The sequence below is a fragment of the Spermophilus citellus genome (assembly GCF_964194105.1).
Source record: "Spermophilus citellus genome assembly, chromosome: 2".
Classification (NCBI taxonomy): Eukaryota; Metazoa; Chordata; class Mammalia; order Rodentia; family Sciuridae; genus Spermophilus; species Spermophilus citellus.
The window spans coordinates 23,072,197-23,095,791 of record NC_138183.1 but is presented as its reverse complement, the minus strand read 5'-3'; the positions used below and the strand labels follow the sequence as shown (position 1 = coordinate 23,095,791).

General features: G+C 37.6%; 1 protein-coding gene and 1 long non-coding RNA gene across 6 annotated transcripts in view; one reads left to right on the top strand and one right to left on the bottom strand.

The window, feature by feature from the left end:
• Positions 1-23,595, top strand: part of LOC308642952 — a 1,001,730-nt gene that overhangs the window by 488,427 nt on the left and 489,708 nt on the right. The window lies entirely within an intron of this gene.
• Positions 20,435-23,595, bottom strand: part of LPAR1 (lysophosphatidic acid receptor 1) — a 146,565-nt gene continuing 143,404 nt past the window's right edge. For all 5 annotated transcript variants that reach the window (XM_081279665.1, XM_081279667.1, XM_081279664.1 and 2 more), the window contains one exon: positions 20,435-22,899. In XM_081279665.1, coding sequence (XP_081135791.1) covers positions 22,598-22,899 — 302 coding nt within the window. In that variant the 3' untranslated portion in view covers positions 20,435-22,597. The remainder of the gene's footprint in view (positions 22,900-23,595) is intronic.

Below are 23,595 nucleotides of genomic sequence, written 5' to 3'. Positions count from 1 at the left end.
TTTTTCATATACTTATTGATTGATTGTATGTCCTCCTCTGAGAAGTGTCTGTTCAGGTCCTTGGCCCATTTGTTGATTGGGTTGTTTGTCATCTTATTGTTTAATTTTTTGAGTTCTTTGTATACTCTGGATATTAGGGCTCTATCTGAAGTGTGACGTGTAAAAATTTGTTCCCAGCATGTAGGTTCCCTGTTTACCTCTCTTATTGTTTCTCTTGCTGAGAAAAAACTTTTTAGTTTAAGTAAGTCCCATTTGTTTATTCTTGTATATAACTCTTGTGCTATGGGTGTCCTATTAAGGAATTTGGAGCCCGACCCCACTATATGTAGATTGGAGGCAACTTTTTCTTCTATCAGACGCAGAGTCTCTGATTTGATATCAAGCTCCTTGATCCATTTTGAGTTAAATTTTGTGCATGGCAAGAGAAAGGGGTTCAGCTTCATTTTGTTGCATATGGATTTCCAGTTTTCCCAGCACCATTTGTTGAAGATGCTATCCTTTCTCCATTGCATGCTTTTAGCGCCTTTATCAAATATAAGAAAGTTGTAATTTTGTGGATTGGTCTCTGTGTCCTCTATTCTGTACCATTGGTCCACCTGCCTGTTTTGGTACCAGTACCATGCTGTTTTGGTTACTATTGCTCTGTAGTATAGTTTGAAGTCTGGTATCGCTATACCCCCTGATTCACACTTCCTGCTTAGAATTGCTTTTGCTATTCTGGGTCTTTTGTTTTTCCATATGAATTTCATGATAGCTTTATCTATTTCTACAAGAAATGCCGTTGGGATTTTGATTGGCATTGTGCTGAACCTGTAGAGAACGTTGGGTAATATTGCCATTTTGATGATGTTGCTTCTGCCTATTGATGAACAGGGTACATTTTTCCATCTTCTAAGATCTTCTTCTATCTCTCTCTTTAGGGTTCTGTAGTTTTCATTGTATAAATCTTTCACCTCTTTTGTTAGGTTGATTCCCAAGTATTTTATTTTTTTTGAGGATATTGTGAATGGGGTGGTTTTCCTCATTTCCATTTCAGAAGTTTTGTTGCTGATATACAGGAATGCCTTTGATTTATGCGTGTTGATTTTATATCCTGCCACTTTGCTGAATTCATTTATTAGTTCTAGTAGTTTCTTTGTAGACCCTTTTGGGTCTTCTAGGTATAGGATCATATCGTCCGCAAAAAGTGATATTTTAAGTTCTTCTTTTCCTATTTTTATGCCTTTAATTTCTTTTGTCTGTCTAATTGCTCTGGCTAGTATTTCAAGGACTAAATTAAATAGAAGTGGTGAGAGAGGGCATCCATGTCTTGTTCCAGATTTTAGCGGGAATGCCTTCAGTTTTTCTCCATTTAGAATTATGCTAGCCTGAGGCTTAGCATATAGAGCTTTTACAATGTTGAGGTAAGTTCCTGTTATCCCCAGTTTTTCTAGTGTTTTGAACATAAAAGGATGCTGTACTTTGTCAAATGCTTTTTCTGCATCTATCAAGATGATCATATGGTTCTTATCTTTAAGTCTATTGATGTGGTGAATAACATGTATTGATTTCCGTATATTGAACCAACCTTGCATCCCAGGGATGAATCCTACTTGATCATGGTGCACAATTTTTTTGATATGCTTTTGTATTCGATTCACCAGGATTTTATTGAGGATTTTTGCATCTATGTTCATTAGAGATATTGGTCTGTAGTTTTCTTTCTTTGAAGTGTCTTTGTCTGGTTTTGGGATCAGGGTGATGTTGGCCTCATAGAATGAATTTGGAAGAGATCCTTCTTTTTCTATTTCTTGAAATAGCTTGAAAAGTATTGGTATTAATTCTTCTTTGAAGGTTTTGTAAAACTGCACTCTATACCCATCCAGTCCTGGGCTTTTTTTGGTTGGTTGTCTTTTAATGGCTTCTTCTATTTCTTCCTTTGTTATTGGTCTGTTTAAATTGTGTGTGTCTTCCTGACTCAATCTGGGCAGCTCATATGACTTAAGAAATTTATCGATGTCTTCACTGTCTTCTATTTTATTAGAATATAGGGTTTCAAAATACTTTCTAATTATCTTCTGTATTTCTGTAGTGTCTCTTGTGATATTGCCTTTTTCATCCCGTATGTTAGTAATTCGAGTTCTCTGTCTTCTTTTCTTCGTTAGCATGGCTAAAGGTCTGTCGATCTTATTTATTCTTTCAAAGAACCAACTTTTAGTTTTATCAATTTTTTCAATGGTTTTTTTTTTGTGTGTGTTGATTTCATTGATTTCCGCTCTGATTTTAATTATTTCTTGTCTTCTGCTATATTTGCTGTAGTTTTGCTCTTCCTTTTCTACGGTTTTGAGATGTAGTGTGAGTTCATTTATTTGTTGGTTTTTTCTTTTTTTGAGGAATGAACTCCAGGAAATGAATTTCCCTCTTAGAACTGCTTTCATTGTGTCCCATAGATTCCAGTATGTTGTGTCTGAATTGTCGTTTATCTCTAAGAATTTTTTTGATTTTCTCCTTTATGTCTTCTGTAACCCATTGATCATTCAGTACCATATTCTTTGTTTTCCATGTGATGCTGGACTTTTCCTTCCTTCTTTTATCATTGATTTCCAGTTTCATTCCATTATGATCAGATATGGTGCATAGTATTATCTCCACACCTTTATATTTACTAAGAGTTGCCCTATGGCATAGTATGTGATCTATCTTTGAGTAAGATCCATGTGCTGCTGAGAAGAACGTGTATCCACTTGATGATGGTTGATATATTATATATATATGTCGGTTAAGTCTAGGTTATTGATTGTGTCATTGAGTTCTACAGTTTCTTTATTCAGCTTTTGTCTGGAGGATCTGTCTAATGGTGAGAGTGGTGTGTTGAAGTCACCCATAATTATTTTGTTGTGGTCAATTTGACTCTTGAACTTGAGGAGAGTTTGTTTTATGAATGTCGCAGCACCATTATTTGGTGCATATAAATTGATAATTGTTATGTCTTGTTGGTGGATAGTTCCTTTTAACAGGATATAGTGTCCTTCTTTATCCCTTTTGATTAACTTAGGTTTGAAGTTGATTTTATTCGATATGAGTATGGCCACTCCTGCTTGCTTCTGAGGGCCATGTGAGTGGTATGATTTTTCCCAACCTTTCACCTTCAGCCTGTGTATGTCTTTTCCTATCATATGAGTCTCCTGAAGGCAGCATATTGTTGGGTTTGTTTTTTTGATCCAGGTTACTAGCCTGTGTCTCTTGATTGGTGAGTTTAGTCCATTAACATTTAAGGTTACAATTGAAATATGATTTGTACTTCCAGTCATGTTTATTTATTTATTTATTTTAGTTTGGCTAGTTTTTACTTTTTGGTTTTTTTCCTCCCCCTTTACTGAGATACCTCCCGCTGTTGGTTTTGGGCACTATTTTTCCATCCTTCTTCTTGTAGAATTTTTCCCAAAATGCTTTACAGTGCTGGTTTTCTGGCTGCGAATTCTTTTAGCTTTTGTTTATTGTGAAAGATTTTAATTTCATTGTCAAATCTGAAGCTTAATTTTGCTGGATACAGTATTCTTGGTTGGAGACCATTATTTTTCAGCGTTTGAAATACATTGTTACAGGATCTTCTCACTTTCAAAGTCTGTGATGAAAAATCAGCCGTTAACCTAATTGGTTTACCCCTGAATGTAATCTGCCTCTTTTCCCTCGTAGCTTTTAATATTCTCTCCTTGTTCTGTATGTTGGCTATCTTCATAATTATATGTCTTGGAGTTGGTCTATTACAGTTTTGGATGTTTGGGGTCCTGTAGGCTTCCAGGATTTGGCAATCCATTCCATCTTTCATCTCTGGGAAGTTTTCTAGGATTATTTCATTTAATAAGTTGTGCATTCCTTTGGTTTGAACCTCTGTGCCTTCTTCTATCCCAATGACTCTCAAGTTTGGTTTTTTGATGAGATCCCATAACTCTTGGATAGATTGCTCGTGAGATTTAAGCATCTTTTCAGTGTTGACTATACTCTTTTCAAGTTGATAAACTTTGTCTTCATTATCTGATGTTCTGACTCCTACTTGATCTAGTCTATTTGTAATATTCTCGTTAGCGTTTTTAATCTGGTTTATGGTTTCTTGCATTTGTAAAATTACTGTTTGTTTTTTTTTAAGATCTCTATCTCCTGGTAAAGCTCGTTCTTTGCAGTTTGAATTTGTTTGTTTAGTTCGGTTTCAAAATATACTTTCAATTCTTGGATTTGCTGTCTCATGTCTTCTCTAAAATTCCGTTCCATCTGAGTTAGGTATGCCTTGATTTCTTTCCCTGTCCATGTTTCTGATGCTTCTAGGTCCTCCTGTAGATTTAAGTTGTCCTGCATTATCTGTAATCCTTTTTTCCCTTGTTTTTTTCATATTGTTCACGTTACTTTCCAGCTCTGTTTGACTGCTTTGTAACTGCTTTCTCCTATACATTTGTTTTGGCTTTGTTTATCTCTGTTGTCTCTCCTTTGTGGTGGGAGATTATGCCTATAGATGTTGGGCTTTATTGTACTTTAGAGCTGATTCATTCAATTTATAAAGGGCTTCTGGATTTTGTATGCATATAGTGGTTTGGTTTTTGTTCTTAGGACTTTAGGTTAGGTGGTATGCAGGTATAAGGGTTAGTATGTCCTGGCTACTTTAGAAGATTGCTCTACTGAAGGGGGATACTAACCGTCGATTGGATCAGGGTGTTGGTAGAAGCTAGGTATTTAGGAGCACTATAGATGGCCTCGAAACATTCACCTATTTGCATTTAGACAGTTACACGAAATGTAGGACATAATGCTTGGGATGAAAGTTGGGGGGAAGGGGAAGGAAGGTGCTCTTGAAAAGAAAGAAGGAGAGGGAGATAGATAGCATAGAGGAGAATGGAAAGAACAATAAAACTTGGAAGGGGAGAGAGAGAGGAAAAAGGGAGAGAAAAAAAATAAAATGAAATAAGAAATAAAATTAGGTCTTGGAGATCCATTTTCTTCTCTTCCCGTAGGCAAAGCTGTGCCCTCCGGACTGAGTTTTGCCCTCAATGTGTCAACAGCAATCCCTGTAAGGCGGCTCCTGGGAGTCTCTCAATCCTTTTGGTCCAGAGCCATTTCACTTCTACGGCCCCTCCTCCCCTTCCTCCTGCCAGCCAGCCAGGTCCTGCTCACCGGAGGCAGTTCCCCAAGGATTTGGTTACAGTTTCAGCCCCACCGAGTGCTCTATTTCCCTAACGACTGAGCACTCTCTCTGTCATTCATCTAAGCCCCAGTGCTGTGGAGCTGTGGTCTGGGAGTCAATAATTTATTTTTTCCGGACCCCTTTGGTGGGCACACCTTCAGAATCTGGCGGCTAAGACCATTGGTGTCGCCGCTGGTGGTAATAGGAGTTGGGGGTTGAGGATCCCCTCTGCTTCCCTCAGCCCCTACAATCACGACCACTCCGCTGGCGGTAGGAGGAGTTGGGGGTCTGGAGTGTCCTCTGTTTCCCTCCGCCCCTACCGTCACGCCCTCTCAGTTGGCGGTTGGGGGAGTTGGGGGTGGGGAGTCTTCTCTGCTTCCCTCTGCCCCTACAATCACGCCCACGTCTCTGGCAGTAGGGGGAGTTGGGGGTCAAGAGTCCTTTGGCCCTTACGGTCATGCCCACGGAGAGATTTTGAAGTTTCCCGGTTGTTTGTATCTGGTGTGGGTGGGAGTCACACACCTGCTAAAGTAGATTCCGCTGGGAAGGAATCTCTTGGCCAAACTTTGGTGACTTCCCCTCTCTGCTATGGCGGGCCCCTGGCTCCTTGCTGGAGTGTCCGAAGGGAGGGGTGGAACTGGCTTGTCTCTGGTCTGACACAATCTCTGGTTTTAGTTCCCAGTTCGCTATTTCATAAAGGCTTGGTTAGATTCCCTTCATGTCATCTGGGGGGGGTAGGAGCCGTTTGCCAGGTGGGCGGGGCCGTTAGCAGAGCCGGGAGGGCACGGGCCATCTGCCGGGCCAGGCGGGACACCTCTCGCTGCCCCAGGCTGCCGGGGCCGCTTGTAGAGCCGGGCAGCTGCGGCCGTGTGGCTAAGCGCTGGGTGGGCAGGGTGGCCGTTCGCATAGTGGGCGGGGCCGCCAGAAGAGCCGGGAAGGTGGGGGCAGTCTGCCGGCGGGCGGGGGCCCTTCTCGCCGAGCTGGGCCGCCGGGGGCTGCTCGTAGAGCTGGGCAGCTGCGGCCGCGTGGCTAAGAGCTGGGCAGGCGGGGTGGCTGTTTGCAGAGCGAGAGCGGGCCCCCAGGAGAGCCGGGATGGCGGGGGCCGTCTGCCGGGTCGGGCGGGGACACTTCTCGCCGCGCCGCTCCCGGCTGCCGGCCGCTTGCAGAAGTGGCCGGTGGCCGTGGGATTGGACCTCTGCGCCTGTGTGGCCGGCCAAGATTCACTTGTCTGGGACAAACTGTCACTTCTAATAAACTTACTAATTCCCGGCAGGTCTCCTTTTAACGGGATTTTGCTAGACGTTCCTCTGTAGGTAGAATGTAGCTGTTTTAATGGGTCTTTCTGATCTCGTTAATGTGGAGATATTGAAATTGCTGCTTCCTCCCCGGCCGCCATGTTGGATTCCCCCGAGGGTATTTCTTAATGCTTATTATTATTTCAAACTAAAATCTGCTCAACCAATTTTTCCACATAATTCTGCCTGGGTAAATTAAACCAAATAAAATCAAATGTAAGAGGAGGAATTATCATCATTTGCAGACACTAAGATTCTCAATCTGCAAGACCTGTGCTTAGTGGACATTTGCTATTCTTACCGCCCAATATCCTTTTCCTCTTCTTGAAAGTACCCCAGTTACCATTTGAACAACTACCCTCTTTCCTCTGGATATTGGCTGTAATTGATCCACAGTTTGCTCTGCACTGTCCTCATATAACTCAGGTATGGAAGGAATGTGATCCAAGACAGGTCTTACTGGAATCTAAACCTTTAGCACACAGTCAGAGACCAAAAATTGTAGAATCTATTCATTTCAGCAAAGATATTCTCACCAGATTGTTTCCACTAGAAGAGAATTCTTGTAATTCCTGTTTTTTAGCTCAGTTGCTATTTATTTTCAATATTATTTTCTTAATATTATAATTAATTTTATAAACTCTAAATATCCTTTCAATGAGCTACTTTTTGTTAGCCAAGATAAGATTTTACCAGTGCAACAAAATACCCTAACGGATGCCCCAAGATCCTAGATTTTAAAAGTTTGTTAAGGGAAATAAGAATGTTTAATGTGATAGCTAATTTCAAATAAATACATAAAAATTAATATTTTTCTATATGGCAACAATAATCAGTTAAAGAAATAATAGGAAAAACATTCTATTAAAATTATCATCAAAATATGAAAGACATAGATATAAGTACTAACAAAATGGTTTGGAACATGAAAAAAAATAAACCCTAAAATGATACTGGAAAAACTACAGGTTTTGCATATGGAAAGAAATCTTTGATGTCAGATCTTTTCAAATTATTCTGTATAAATTCCAGCAATAACTCTTTTCTAACTATAAACATGAGCATTTCTCAAGGTTTGTTCGTGGCTTCTCCCTTCTCCTCAGTCCGCCTGCTTTTCCTGAGAAATCTCAGTCAGGCTCTTTTTCCAGAGCCACCATTTTGCCAGTGAACATCAATTTCTCCTCTTTGACACCTTTCTTTTAAGCAATGGCAATTTTCCTACACATGCTTTCCTTTTGGATGTCCCAGAGGTAGCTCTTACCTAACATCTGTAAATGAACTTATATTCTCCCTGCCCTCAACCATCACTACCCATGTAGGTACTAAAGCCAAGAGCAGAAGAATTCCCCTCATCATTTCATTTTCCCTTATAATCCACATCCCATGAATCACCAAATCTTGGTTGGTTTTACCTCTGAGTGTTGCTAAAATACGCCCACTTCCTCCCACCCCTATCACCAGCATACTCCTTCAAGCCTGCTCCATTAGAGGCCCCCTATTGTTCTCCTTCCATCCATCCATGCCCCTGTCTACGTTATTATCCAATTAGCAAGCTTTAAAGTTGCATATCTCATCACTTCTCTCCCAGTCTTGAAACCCTTCAGTGGTTCATTCCTTAGAACAAAGACAAAAAATTCCTTAGCATGAATTATAGGGCCCATCCTGGTGCAGTTCCTGACAATTATCCTAACTCCACCCCATTTTTTCATGCTCCATATATATATAATCTCTCAGGTCCTTAATTATAGGCTTTAAAAATTTTGCACATGACATTCTATCATCTTTCCCATAATCCCCCCTTCACCTAGATAACTTCTACACAGCCTTCATCTGGGAGCTTTCAAGTTGCCCTGTTTATGACACAGCCTCATGTCTGAAAATTTCACCTTATTTGTAATAATTACCCTTCCAGTGGCTCTCTGCCTTCCTAGACCACAGGTTTTGTTCAGGCGAGGTACAGATCTTGTTTACCATTCTTTTTCAAAAAGGTGGAATGTGCTGAGCACAATATATACTTTAACTGCTTCACTAGGAGACACAGAAATGTTTAAAAGTATTTTAGAAAAGGAAAGGTATAGTACTATTTTTGAGATGTAACAAATAAGCAGAGATTTATGATACAATGAATGTATAAATAGACATGTTCCCAGCTATGAGTAACAGACACCTGAAAAAGACATTAGGGATTTTGCTTTTTTTTAAAAATTTTATGTTATGAGGAAACTTCATATAGGAAATCCACACACTCAGACAGAGGGAGAAAAAGAGAGAATCTTTTACCAAAACAACTTTTTCAGGCCCAAGGAGAGATTTTCTGCAATCCCAAGTACCCCTGGTTTTTGTCTACCTTATTCTTCCGCAAAAATCTGGGCCAAGACCTATGAACTGCTCATATTGTACAGTGAATAATCAAAGAGACTCCTCCCAGAACTGCTGCAAGAAACAAACAAACAAAATTAACAAAAGGCCTATGAAGAGCACATGACCGAATAATATTGCCATGAAGAAGAAGATATATACCACCATGGATTCCAAGAAATGGATGGCCCACATAGTTTTTATGTATATTTAGAACTTACGGCATGAAGACTTAAAGAACTGTTATGATCGGAATATGACATGTCCTGTGAAAGCTCCTGGATTAATGCAGGGATGTTTGGAGGTGAAATGATTGGAGAGCTGTAACCTAATCAGTTCATTTTGGTTTGAATGGATTGGGAGGTATGTAGGGCAGGTGGAGCATAACTGGAATAGGCGGGTCACCGAGGGCTTACGCTAGAAGGCTGATCTTCCCCTGGCCTCTTGCCCCATTTCTCTTTATGCTACCTGATCCTACCACGAGCTGAACAGCTTGTCTCCACTGGGCCCTTCCATTATGATGTGCTGCTTCATCTTAGGCTCAGAGCAATGAAGTCGGCAGTCTATAGACTAACACCTCTGAAACCCTGAGCCCCAAATAAACTTTTCTTCCTCTAAATTGTTCTTATTGGGTGTTTTGGTCACAGCAATGAAAAAAAACAATTAAAATACGAAATAATACAACAAGATGATGAAAAATGAATAGGCAGTGCTCAGGAAAGAGTAGGAAGTAAAAATCGAAATGAAGGTCATATTGACAACAGAATAAAGGAGAAAAGATACATATAAAGGCAAAGCACACACACACAAAGAGGACACATATGCACACACTTTTTCTGAAGAACGATTTTTAGGTTCCCAGCATAACTGAGAGTGAAGTAGCGGTCTCCCCCCAACACACAGCCTCTCACACTGTCAATATCCTGCATCAGAGTGGTACTTTTGTTACCATTAGTGAAGCAACATTGACACATCATCATCACTCAAAGTCCTTAATTTACATTTGGGTTCACTATTGATGTTGTTCATTCTATAGGTTTAAATTATTTAAACATGTGTCTACCATTATAGGATCACACAAAATAGTTTCCATTACCCTAAAATCCTTTGTGCTCAGCCAATTTGTCCTTCCCTCTGCTCTAACGCCTGGAAACCACTGATATTGTTTTACTGTCTCCATAGTTTTCTTTTCCAGAATGTCCGTTAGTTGGAATTTTACAGTATGCAGGCTTTTCTGTTTGGCTCATGTGTTAGTCAGCTTTTGGTTGCTGTGACCAAAATACCCAACAAGTTAGAGAATGAAATGTTTATTTTGGCTCATGGTTTCAGAGTTTCTGTCCTTGGTTGGCTGACTCCATTGCTCTGGACCTGAGTAAGGCACAACATCGTAGCGCAAGGGCCTGGTAGAGGAAAGCTGCCCAGCTCATGGTAGCCAGGAAGCAGAGACAGAGTAAGATGCCAGAGACAGAATATAAATCCCAAAGGCATGACCCCAGTAACCTGCTTCCTCTAACCACATCCTACTTGCTTATGGTTGCCACAGAGTTAGTTCATTCAAATTGTTAATCCATTAAATGAATTAAAACACAGATGAGTTATAACTCTCATTATCTAATCATTTTACTTATTTTTTTATTGATTGTTCAAAACATTACAGAGCTCATGATATATCATCTTTCATACATTAGACTCAATTGGGTTTTGAACTCCCATTTTTACCCCAAATACAGATTGCAGAATCACAACTGTTACATACTCACATTATTACATAATGGCATATTAGTGACTGTTGTATTCTGCTACCTTTCCTATCCCCTACTATCCCCCCTCCTCTCCCCTCCCCTCCCATCTTCCCTCTCTACCTCCTCTGCTGTTGTTCAATTCTCTCCCCTTTTTTTCCCCCTTCCCCCTTGCCCCTCATAACCTCTTATAATTTTGTGTATCATTGAAGGTCTCCTACCATTTCCATATGCTTTCCCTTCTCTCTCCCTTTCTCTCCCCACATTCGTCTTTGTTTACTGTTAGTCTTTTCCTCATGCTCTTCCTTCCTGTTCTGTTCTTAGTTGCTCTCTTTATATCAAAGAAGACATTTGGCATTTGTTTTTTAGGGTTTGGCTAGCTTCACTTAGCATAATCTGCTCTAATGCCATCCATTTCCCTGCAAATTCTATGATTTTGTCATTTCTTAGTGCTGCATAATACTCCATTGTGTATAGATGCCACATTTTTTAAATCCATTCATCTATTGAAGGGTATCTAGGTTGGTTACACAGTCTAGCTATTGTGAATTGTGCCGCTATAATCATTGATGTGGCCGTATCCCTATAGTGCGCTCTTTTAAGGTCCTCAGGGAATAGTCCGAGAAGGGCGATAGCTGGGTCAAATGGTGGATCCATTCCCAGCTTTCCCAGGAATCTCCATACTGCTTTCCAAATTGGCCTCACCATTTTGCAGTCCCACCAGCAGTGTACAAGTGTACCCTTTTCTCCACATCCCTGCCAACACTTATTGTTGTTTGACTTCATAATGGCTGCCAATCTTACTGGAGTGAGATGGTATCTTAGGGTGGTTTTGATTTGCATTTCTCTGATTGCTAGAGATGGTGAGCATTTTTTCATGTACTTGTTGATTGATTGTATGTCCTCCTCTGAGAAGTGTCTGTTCAGGTCCTTGGCCCATTTGTTGATTGCCAATCAAAATCCCAATGGCATTTCTTGTAGAAATAGATAAAGCAATCATGAAATTCATATGGAAAAACAAAAGACCCAGAATAGCAAAAGCAATTCTAAGAAGGAAATGTGAATCTGGAGGTATAACGATACCAGAGTTCAAACTGTACTACAAAGCAATAGTAACAAAATCAGCATGGTACTGGTACCAAAACAGGCAGGTGGACCAATGGTACAGAATAGAGGACACAGAGACTAATCCACAAAGTTACAACTATCTTATATTTGATAAAGGGGCTAAAAACATGCAATGGAGGAAGGATAGCATCTTCAACAAATGGTGCTGGGAAAACTGGAAATCCATATGCAACAAAATGAAATTGAATCCCTTTCTCTCGCCATCCACAAAAGTTAACTCAAAATGGATCAAGGAGCTAGATATCAAATCAGAGACGCTGCGTCTGATAGAAGAAAAAGTTGGCTCCGATCTACATATAGTGGGGTCGGGCTCCAAATTTCTTAATAGGACCCCCATAGGCCAAGAGTTAATAACAAGAATAAACAGATGGGACTTACTTAAACTAAAAAGTTTTTTCTCAGCAAGGGAAACAATAAAAGAGGTAAATAGAGAGCCTACATCCTGGGAACAAATTTTTACCCCTCACACCTCAGATAGAGTCCTAATATCCAGAATGTACAAAGAACTCAAAAAATTAATCATTTTACTTATAAACATTCTTGTATTAACCCAAAAAATTGGGGGGCACACCTCATATTGAAGTTATAATAGCTTCTTTCACTTAGTAACGTACATTTCAGGTTTCTCCTTTGCTTTCATGGATTAATAATTGATTTATTTTGAGTGCTGAATAATATTCCAAGGTTTGGGTATGCCATAGTTCATTTATACATTCACCTACTGAAGAATATGTCAGGTGCTTTCTAGTTTGGGCAACTATGAATGAAACTGCTATAAACATTCAGGCCAGGGTTTTTATATGGACATAAATTCTCAACTCACCCAGGTAAATACCAAGCATTTTTATTGCTGGATCATGTGGTAAGAGTTATATTTAGTTTTAGAAGGAACCACCAAACTGTCTTCCAAAGTGACTACAATACTTCATATTCCCACCAACAATCAATGAGAGTTCCTGTTGCTCCACATTCTCACCAGCATTTGATGGTGTCCATTTTGGATTTTTGCCATTCCCCATTGTAGTTCATTCAAATGACTTCTTAGTTCCAGGACTTATCAGTTTCTTTAGAATTTCTACACAAACTGTCCTGTCATCTATAAGCAAATATAGCTTTCTCTCCTCCTTTTCAATTTGTGTACCTTTTATATCGTTTCTTGTCATATTGTATCACCTAGAACTTCTAGGATCTTGTTGATGAATGATTGATTGATTGATCCTGGTTGATTCAATGTCTTTAATAGCTATAGGCCTTGATTGATTCATTGTCTTTAATAGCTATAGGCTTACTTAGATGGTCTATTTCATCTTGTATTTTTGGCAAACCATGTCTTTCAACAAATTAGTCCATTTAATCTAGGTTCTCAAATCTGTGGACAAAGAGCTGTTTGTAGTATTTCTTCATTATCCTTTCACTGTCCCTGGGACCTGTAGTGATGTCCCATTTTTCTTTTCTTAGTAGTTTGTGTCCCCTTCTTTTCCTTAACTGGCTCAAAGCTTGTCAATTTTACTGATCTTTGCAAAGAATCAGAATTTGGATTCATTGACCCCACTCCCAACCACCTATGGATTTCCTATTTTCAATTTAATTTATTTCTGCTCTAATTTCCATTATTTTGGATATAATTTGATCTTTTATTTTTTTTTTAATTTCCTAAGGTGAAAGCTCAGATTGTTGATTGTAAATCTTTCTTTTATAGATCTTTATTTAGATCATTAACTGTTATAAATTTCCTTCTTAAATACTGTTCTCACTGCCTCCCACAAATTTTGATAGGTTGTATTTTCATTTAGTTCAAATTTTAAATTTCTTTTGAAACTTCTTCTTTGAATCATGCATTACTTAGGAGAGTACTGTTAAAAATCTTTTGGGATTTTTTTCAGCAAAACTCTTAATTATAGAGCCATAAAGACTGGTAGTGTCCAATATTAATAAAGATATTGGTTAAAAGAGTTTTATGCACTGTGAGACTATAAATGGGCATGGTAGTTTTGGAGTACACTTTGGTATTCTGTCCCAAAAGTAGAAATTTTAATGTACATTTTTTATGATCCAAAAAAGCAAAAATTAGAAAGAACCCTAATGCTCATAAAAATGCAATACTATCAGGAGAAACTAAGTTGCAGTAAAAACAAAAAACAAAACAAAACACAAAAACCTCACAAAATCCCACTGGAAAGACAGAAAATGCTTATTACCTGATCATGACAATCATTAGGCTATTCAAACATTCATGAAGTGAGAGGTGACCAGGAATTTATTCTACACACTCAAGGTCCCAGGCTGATGAATACTTCTTATGATTCTGCCACTTCTTGACTTCGCAGGTCAAGTTGGGAAGGGAAGATCTAGAAAATAGCATGGGGGCTTTTTACATGATCAACTTGGAAATGATACATGCTATACACACTCATAGTCCACAGGCCATGACTAGTGATATGGACCTGCCTAAGAGAATCGTAGTTTTCCAGTAGTCCAGGAAGGAGGTGCAAACAAAATATTGGTGAGCTTGAATAATCTCCAGTTCAACTGTACAGTAAGGTAGATGCATATTCACTAACCTTGGACATATCTCTAAAATATATTATCAAATGAAAATATCAAATACAATGTATATAGATAACCCTGTTTGATTAAAAAGAAACATTCTCACATGTTTCTGGATAATGTGTTTAGATATTAAGTTTACTTTTTATTTTTCCTTGTTTTATTCCATTCCTTTCTTCTACTTCAAACAGATCAAAGGCTCTGTGTTTCCCATCGTGGGGAAGAATACAGCAAGATGGAGCAGAAAAAGAGACTCCAGAATTTAGAGCTCTGTCCAGAGAGATATTCTGGCTTCATGTCTCACATAGCCACTTCCCTACTGCACAACTGTCTTTGACAGCTCAATAGTCTCTTCTGTAAACTGACTGTTCACCCTTTGTTCCTTATCTCAGTATATCACATCCCCCATGCATCTGGTGGTCACATCTTGGTAAAAGTGACAGTCCCCTGACACCTCTTGAATCTATCCATCCTCTTTTCCAACCTCCACTGCCACCTTCACCTTTCCTATCAGTGTGACAGTCTCTGACCTTGTCTTTTGCCATCAGTCTTCCTTCTGTTCTTTATTCAGAAGTATAAACCAGACTGTTTAATTTGAATACTTTGACTTGTTCATCACAATTCTATGACTCCTCGAGTCATCGTGCCTGCCTTTCAAGCCTGATTCTCAGTCTATACTTGCCCTTCTTGCTTTCTTTCAAAGCTTTTACACTTCTTGCCTGAAATTCCTATGTGCCTATGCTAGAAACGAGCCCATTTTTCTAATGGGTTGTTCAAAGTACACTGACTACCAGACTGGCTGCACATTTCAAAAGCACCTCTGTGTAATGCAGACTCAAGATAAGAGGCTTTGAGGGAAGAGTTCCCATCCGAACCCAGAGCCTTGCTAAATCACCTTTTGAAGTTCATCCTTCTTCTTGTCTTCCTCATCCCTTTTGTTTTCCTGTAATGATATCTGTCATGATGTTGTTTCCTTTAGAACTCTAAATATGATTTGTAATTTTATTCTTGAATTATTTTCTTCCTTATTCCTACTAAATCTAAAGCTTCATTGAAGATCTTGCTTGTCATATTTACAGTACTGTCATATGGACTTAATATAGAGAGGGCTCTTGAAAAATTTAGGTATGAATAAGTTAAAGAGGAGAGTAACTATTACACCTAATTAAGATCTTATGGTTCTCAATCAAAGATCATTTAGTAAGTGGAACCATATTTCTAGTTTTGTTCTAGTCACTAGGGTTCTAAAATGCAGATGGAAAACACAACATTACCTTGCATTTGAAGAATCTAGACTCTGTCTTGGGACATAGGCATGTCTGCAATAACATGAGCATTATACAGGGCAGCTCATGCCCCCATTCATGACATCATTTTGTCTTGTATTATTTTTACTGCATTAATTTATTTGAAAAATGTATATAATACATTTATCTCTCATCAAGAAATTCATAATCTGGGAAGCCAATACAGATAAACACATATAATGAGTTATGGATTACAGTGTAATGAAAATAGAATTAGGCATCAAATAATGCTATAGACAATAGATATTATACCCCCAGTTTTTCCTCTGAGATTGTTTCCTTGTGTGCAACAGTCATTTTTCTTATATGTATCGGCTCAGCACCCTGAAATCATTGTCATAGAGAAGTCTGAAGTTTTGGTATGAAAAAGTGGTTAAAATGCAATTGATGAAATGGGGAACAGACTAAGATTAGTGGATGTGTGGGTCAGGATAGTAAGGGAGGTGGTGCGGCTATGGAGTGCAACAGGAGAGATCAATGTTAATATGGGTATGTTATATTATTGTCTAGATATTACCCTTTGGGGAAACTAGGTAAAGAGCACAGGAGATCTCTCTATATTATTTCTTACAATTCCATGTGAATCTACAATTACCTTAAGAGAGAAACTTTGATAATGATAGTAATATTATAAACAATTGAATAATAGAAGCTCATGAGTCTATGTTAATATAAATAATAAACAAATAAATGGGAGAAGACAAAGCTTCTTCTCACAAAGGAATGCTTACTAATCAATTTGGAATAGAATTGGAAATTTATCACTTGAAAATCATTAGAATAATGATTGATGCATCCAAGAAATATAAACAGATGTGAAAACTAGACAGTAAAATTTGGACAGGATATTTCCATAGTCCGAAGTACTTCTCTACAAAGTGCTATTACAAGGGAAAAAAGAGTTATCTTCACAATGGAGAAACCTGACAGACAGTACTTTAATGAAATAATTCAAGTTCACATCACCAGTTCCTAAAGAGATCAACATGAGCTGCTTGACAGGATACAGTGAGAACTGTAGCAGCACAAGTCTTACTATATATATTTATATACTATAAATACTCTGAACCTAATAGTAAGGAAATGTCAGAAAAACCCAAACTGAGGGGCATTCTACAACATGACCTGTGATGTTTAAGTGACAAGGCCGTAAGGGTTGAGAGAAGTGTGAGGAACTGCTCAAAGACTGAAGACAGGAGAGAGAAGACAACTAGATAAGAATCCAGTTCAGATCTGGAGTCTTCGCTTTAAAGCACAGCTGTACATAAATTGGTGAAACACTAATGTGGTCAGTCTGTAGATGAAACGGCATGTTCTGTGTCAGCGTTAATTTCCTGATATTGATGGTTGCATCGAGGTTCTGAACCAAAATGTCCTTATCTGAAGAAAGAACATAGTATTTAAAGGTGTTGGAGTATCATGCTGTGGTGAAGGCGATCCCCCACTCACTGTCTGACAGGGTCACAGTGAGAATAAGTGCTGGCAAACCTGCACTGGTTGGTGGGAAACCGAAACCATGAGACCCTTTTTTATGTAATTGGGATTTTTCATTTTCATGCTTATGTTTCTGACAGGAGGCATGAGTATGTTAAATGCCAAACAAATTAAATTTCAGATGGCTAGAACATACCAGGTAGTTCATGCCTTGAAGGCTGTTCTACTACCCCTCAGCATATCAAGGACAAAGTAGAAGGCTGTTCTTCTATCTCAGTACATTGAGGACAAATCTGATAATGGACAACAATTATCCTCTGAAAGGTCATGAGAATTTTAGGCACCACATTGATTATGTCAACTAGAACCCAAGCTCATATTTCCGGCCTCTTAGGAAAACCTAATCATTATGCTTATTTTACAAAGCCCACCATATGTAGCCTCATTCTTTATTGAGGAAAGTTATATTATACACTTAGGAAAGTTAAAACATATAAAGATATATTCTTCTCTTTTTATAAACCCCTTTTTACTTTACATAGGGATTTATGATGAGCATAATTAATATTGGCGGAAAGTGGACTGATGTTTAGGACTTACTTTCTATTGAGAAAGATTATAAAGATATGAGAACTAGTGCACCTTGACTGAGAAACAAAGAAACTCTTTGAGAAAGCAGCTCAACCAGTTTTATGAGAATAAATTTAGGAATTAATTAAAGTAGCTTTATAAGATATATTTTTAGAATAATGTTAGAAATATTATCCTATTTAGAATTTTGGTTTAGAAATTCTTAAGTTTTTAGTATGGGTTTTTGTTTTCAGAATGATTTATAAACTTTAGGATATTTTAAGTATAAGATTTAAGGGGACTTTTTTAGATGGGAATTTTAGATTAGAAATAAAGGTGTACTTTAAACTTAAAGGTTAATGATAGGTTAGGAGACTTAGAGTCTGGTTACGTAGTTTGGCATTAGTTAATAAGAAAATAGCATATCTTGGGGAAAAAAGTAAATCTTGGGAAAATCTGAAAAAAAATGTAAATTAGTGATGCATTTTATTAATGATTCTGTACTTTTAATAATTAAATAACTAAAGGTCATATCCTGGAAAAATGTAAATTAATGTTACATTTTTTTGTACTCCTAAATTATGGTTAAGGAAATGTCATGTCTTGGCAAAAGTTTTAAATTGTATAATCAATGACGTATTCTGAATTTCTAATGATGAAAAAAATTGTAATAAAAGATGATCCAGAGAAAGCTGCATTAGAGCTCTCTCTCTGGAGATTGCTCCAACGGAACGACTCCTGTCTCATCTTTTTGCGGATGCCACTCATCCTTCAGGACTCCCTGGACCCCGCTAGGGCAGGACCCCAGCAATGCTGTCTACCTACAGTTGAACAATTCTGTACCCTTTCAGAATTTCACGGTTACAAATTCTGTCAATCTGGCAAGCTTTTCTGTAAGTTTGAGATCGTTTCAAAATAAAGATTATTTTTAGTTATAAAAATAATTCAACTGAGAATTGTCTGTCATAGATGGCTGGATTAAGAGATCTTGTACCAAATTGGTCATTAGTCTTGCAATGGAGTTTCAAAGTCATGTGGACAGAATGATTGAAAATGGAATCCTCGAAATCAAGGGTTGGTAAACTTTTTCTTTAAAGGGCCAAATAGGAGACATTTTAGATTTTGAGGGCCATAAAGTCCTAATCACAACTCAACTCTACCAGTATAGTATAAATGCAGCCATAGACAATAAACTAACCTGAGCCTTTATTCTAATAAAACTTTATGAACACCGAAATTTAAAGTTCACATAATATTTGTTGTCACAAAACATTTTCCCACTTAAAAGCAAAAATCTGTCCTTAGCTCAAGGGTCATATAAAAATAGGTGAATAGGGCTGATGGGCCTTATAATGTGAATTATTTTAGTATTTAAATGGTTTTACATGTTCTATCATTAAACAGCATAATAAAAAATAATCTGTGAATATGAGCCTTAAAACTTTAGAGAATTTGCTAGATAGCTAGAAGGTGAATGGGGTCTGATCAGGTAGATTCATGACACATCTGGCTCCTAATGTCACACATTTCTTCCAGCAAGTGGTGCCTAATTTCAGCCCAGTCACAAGCTGCCTCAACTTAACCCACAGCTAAACCCGTATGAGAGTTCCAGTGAAGTTCACTTGGTGTTCAAAAAATAAGTGATTTGTTTCAAAAGGGTTTTCCATAAAAATGGTCTGCTTACCTCAGTATAGTGAAGGGACATGATTGATACATTTCTGCACACTCCGGAGTTAAAGGGAGGGTCTAGACACAATATTACAAAGTTATAATATTTCAGAAATTTGAGAGTCAATTGGAATATATTAGAAGGAAGGTGAATAATAGAACCCAAAGCAATAGTTAATTGGGAAAGAAAAAAGATGGATAATTCATTAATTATGTAACAGACGTTAGGTAAGATTTACAGTCTAGAAAATCATGATTTCACTAATTAAAAGGAAAAAAAGGGAATATGTGAGGGGTGACTAATTGGTAAAGAAGAGTTCAAAGACATTTGATTTCTAACAATTTTCCACCTACCCAAATTTAAAGATTGAAAATTCTCTTCCAAATAACTCACTGGGACATTATAAATATTTATCTTTTTTTCCAACACCTTAATGATACACTGAGTGATAATATTATAATAGACATATCATTGGAAGAGATATCACTTTTGACATTAGTCATTGAATCCTTGAGCAGAAAGTCCACTGACTTTATAAACTCCGAGTGATAGAAGTGAAAGGTTTTTATTTTATAAAGTTGTCAAAGTTTCTATAAAATCAGAGTTTTGTTTTGTTTTTTGACTCCCTCAGTTATCCTGCTGATGTAAAGTACAGTACTAACACATTGTCTTTCCTTTCATGGAACAGAAATCCCAATCTCTGAGGCACTGGAAAGACTATTACTCAGATTGAAAAAAGCAGTTCTGATCAAAGGATGTGGTTTTGCCTCTCGAGTAGAAATGAGCAGATAACATCCTTGTCCTTCTGTTACTGAAAGCAATTTAAGAGATTTCCTGAGAAATGGGAAGTGCCACTCAAAGATCTGAGAAATGTGACTGATGAAAATGAGCAATGAGTGCAAACTATTAACAATGATGTGTTGGTCAACTAAATTCAGGGACAGACCAGAGGAAGTACTGAATTTTATTGTTTAATAAATTTTAACCCTTTGGAAAAATTTCTCATTTGACATCAAGTCATATTTATGCAGACATTTGAATAAAGTTTATCTACCCATGGGGGGGGGAAGAAAGCAGTTCTGGTGGGGGAGGGGGAATGGGCTGGCTTCACCACAGAGTCCTTTATCCCTGGCAGCTGGGACATAAAGGAGCTCACAGAGGGAAGATACTGTGCTATGCAGGCGAGAAAACTCAAAAAAGACAAGCAACACAGATTAGAGCCACACGTGACCAAACACAGATTGAGAATGATTTATTAGAGTCCAATTAGTATGCTTTTAATCTCAAATAGTCCATATTTCCTCCATAAAAATAGGCACATCAGTAAAAGTCCAAGTTCACTTCTTTCACTTCTTCCAGTATAAGATGTTCTGTACTTTTGGTAAAGTATGTGCAACCAACACCTTTCTGCTGACTGGTTCCCCACATTCTTTTCACTGTGGGCACTTTTCAAGTCTATCCTCTCAAGTGCTGACCACGCACAAACCGACTCCCTCCTTCCAAGACAGTCAGTCTTCTTCGGGAGTTCTTTCTCTTAGACGTCCTCCTGACTTCCCCATACCTGCTTCAAGATCATGTTACTTCCTCATCACTTGTTACAACAAACTGATGCCATCACTTCTTGACCTTGAGAATGTATTAAACGGGTGTCACCTAAGATGGCAGCAGGTGAATCCTGGAGAATACACAGTGGCCAAGTCACATATGGACACACTCAATCCCTTTGCTATATAGACAGAAGGGCCCCAAGCTACATAACACACCAATCCTTTATTCACTCAGCACATTTTATTTCTTTGCATTTTCTTTAATTCTACATTACATTTGTGGCCACCAAAAGAGGAAAAAAAAATGGTTCCTTAGCAAACTTTGGAATTGATAGGTAGGGTGTCTTGGTTATTGTAACACTTGAATGTTCCTAATCCATCTTGTGATATGAATAAAAGTCATCTCAACTAAAGTAACCACTGCATTTCTTTTGTAAGAAGATAATTTAACTGGCTTTCCTCACAATTGCTACCATGTGCTACAAAAGCAGGAAACCCCTTTTTATAAAAGGTAAAAGCATAAGAAGATACTTCACATTTTTTTAAAAAAATCCTTCATGGGAATAGGTCCCAAGTAAATAATCAATTATATGGACAAAGTTTTATGTACACATTTTTTTTGCAACTTTATAATAGTGAAAATTAGAAATAACGTAAATAGTCAACAATATGGGATTGGTTAAATGAACCGAGTTGCATCCATTAAATGGAATATTATGTAGTCACTAAAATATTTTTGTTAAAAATTTTAATGCCATAGTAAAATCTGACAATTCTGCAGTTTAAAAAGCTAGTTTTAAATGTTTACAGTACAATCCCAATTACATAAAAAAGTATACAATATACACATAGGCATACGTGGGAGAACTGTTAAAGAATGTTACTTCTGGATTGTGATATTATTGGTAATCATTTTTTTCCTTTTTTACACATTTATGCAATTTTCAAGTTTTCTACAACAATTATGTATTATTTTATAACCCAGAAAAAATGGGCTATTAAAAATTTCCTCTGATGTACTGGCAATAAGAATGTACTTGTATATTTTAAATATGCAGAAAAAAATCATTGTGCTTTGTCTTCTATGACTTTAGAGTACATATTCTTTTGGCAATAAACTGATATTCCCTGTTTTATACTTGTCACAACACTTTAATAAAAACGTAATATTGTGATTAGAACATTGTTTCTTTCATAGTCTAAACAAATACTGGTTTTGACAACTAGGTTCTTCTATTTCCTAGAAGATTTAAAATTAGTATTCTTTTGTCTTTTTAAGTAAAGCATACTGCATACATACATTACATGCATGCTTTCTAAATAAAAAATGATAATTCTAATTTACAATTTTCATACATAGGAAAAAAATGAAATTATGGTAGTTTAATAGTCTATAGTCTTATCCATCACAAACATGCTGATAGACATAAATGTGTTTATTAAATGAAATGCATCTTGAAAAATAAAAAAGGAAAGGCTGTATGTAAATGAAGTTGTAGATTCAATTTGTCAGAATTTATTCTGACTTGCACCAAACCACACAGAATCTTTTCAAGTCTAGTTAGTGTCGTCTGAATGGACACTCCAGAGTCCATTTCTCAATTCCATTGCAGGAACTCTACTTTCTACCTTCAAAAGGAATGGGGTCAGGATGAGGGTTGTCACATAAACTAATTTTCAATATACATCAAGTCTCCTGGGGTCTAGGAACAAATACTGCCATTGGTTAGTGTTTAAGTACCAGAGTCTCTTTCCCTCCTCTCTCACTCCCCACCCTGCCTGGCAATCGGGTGTGGGGAGGCCGTTCATCTCTCCATAGAGGACAGCTGGCTTTGCATCTTAGTTTCCTTTCTAAACCACTGAGTGGTCATTGCTGTGAACTCCAGCCAAGATGGTGTGGTTGAGGGAGGAAGCCGAGCGGTCTGAGCCTTCCGTGGGGCCATTGGTGTTCTCGTTGCGCTGACAACAGAGGATCTGTCTGAAGGTGGCACTCATCTCCTTGTCCCGGTAGGAGTAGATAATGGGGTTCATGGCAGAGTTGAATTCGGCAAGGAGGAGGAAAAATTTCTCATAAGCCAGAACGTCGCACTGTGGACAACACACATCTAGCAGTAACAAGACCAATCCCGGAGTCCAGCAGATGATGAAGGCACCTATGAGGACAGGGTGAGAGACCAGAGGATTAAAAAAAGAGAATAAAAAATTATGAAATGATTTCAGTTCAATATGAAAATACTGAGCTTGGAAGTCACTAATCATCAAAAAAATAATGATAAAATAATTGACTTAGTAACATTTCATTAATTCATATCCTGCTAAAATTGAGTATGGAGACAATGATGGTGATTATTTTTAGTAAAACACAAGTTTGATAAGCAACTGAGATATTCAGGATCTACCATCTCTTATAAAGACATGGTTCTTAATAGCAATGGAGCATTTTCAGGCAAAAGATATGACAAATGTCCTTTAATGTGTAGCTAAGGCACACTTTCTGATTTCAGTTTGCCTGGGCTCAAGTGCTTGCTTAGCTGTTTAATGAACTGGGTAAACTTAGGTGAATTACTTTTTCACCCCACTTTTTTCATCTGAAAAATAGAGATGATTATATTTTACCACACGAGATTTGTTGTAAGAATTAAATGAATGTTAAGAAAATAATTGCCTATATAAATTTACAGTGACAATAATAATATTGTTATTACCTGCTCAGTTAAATGGTCCTGGTTGAAAATAATAATTTTCAAGCACAGAATGTACATTTTATTTTTATTCAGCAATCATTTATAGATTGCTTGATATATGCTTTCCAAATAACAACTCACTTAATCTTTACAACTGCCATATAA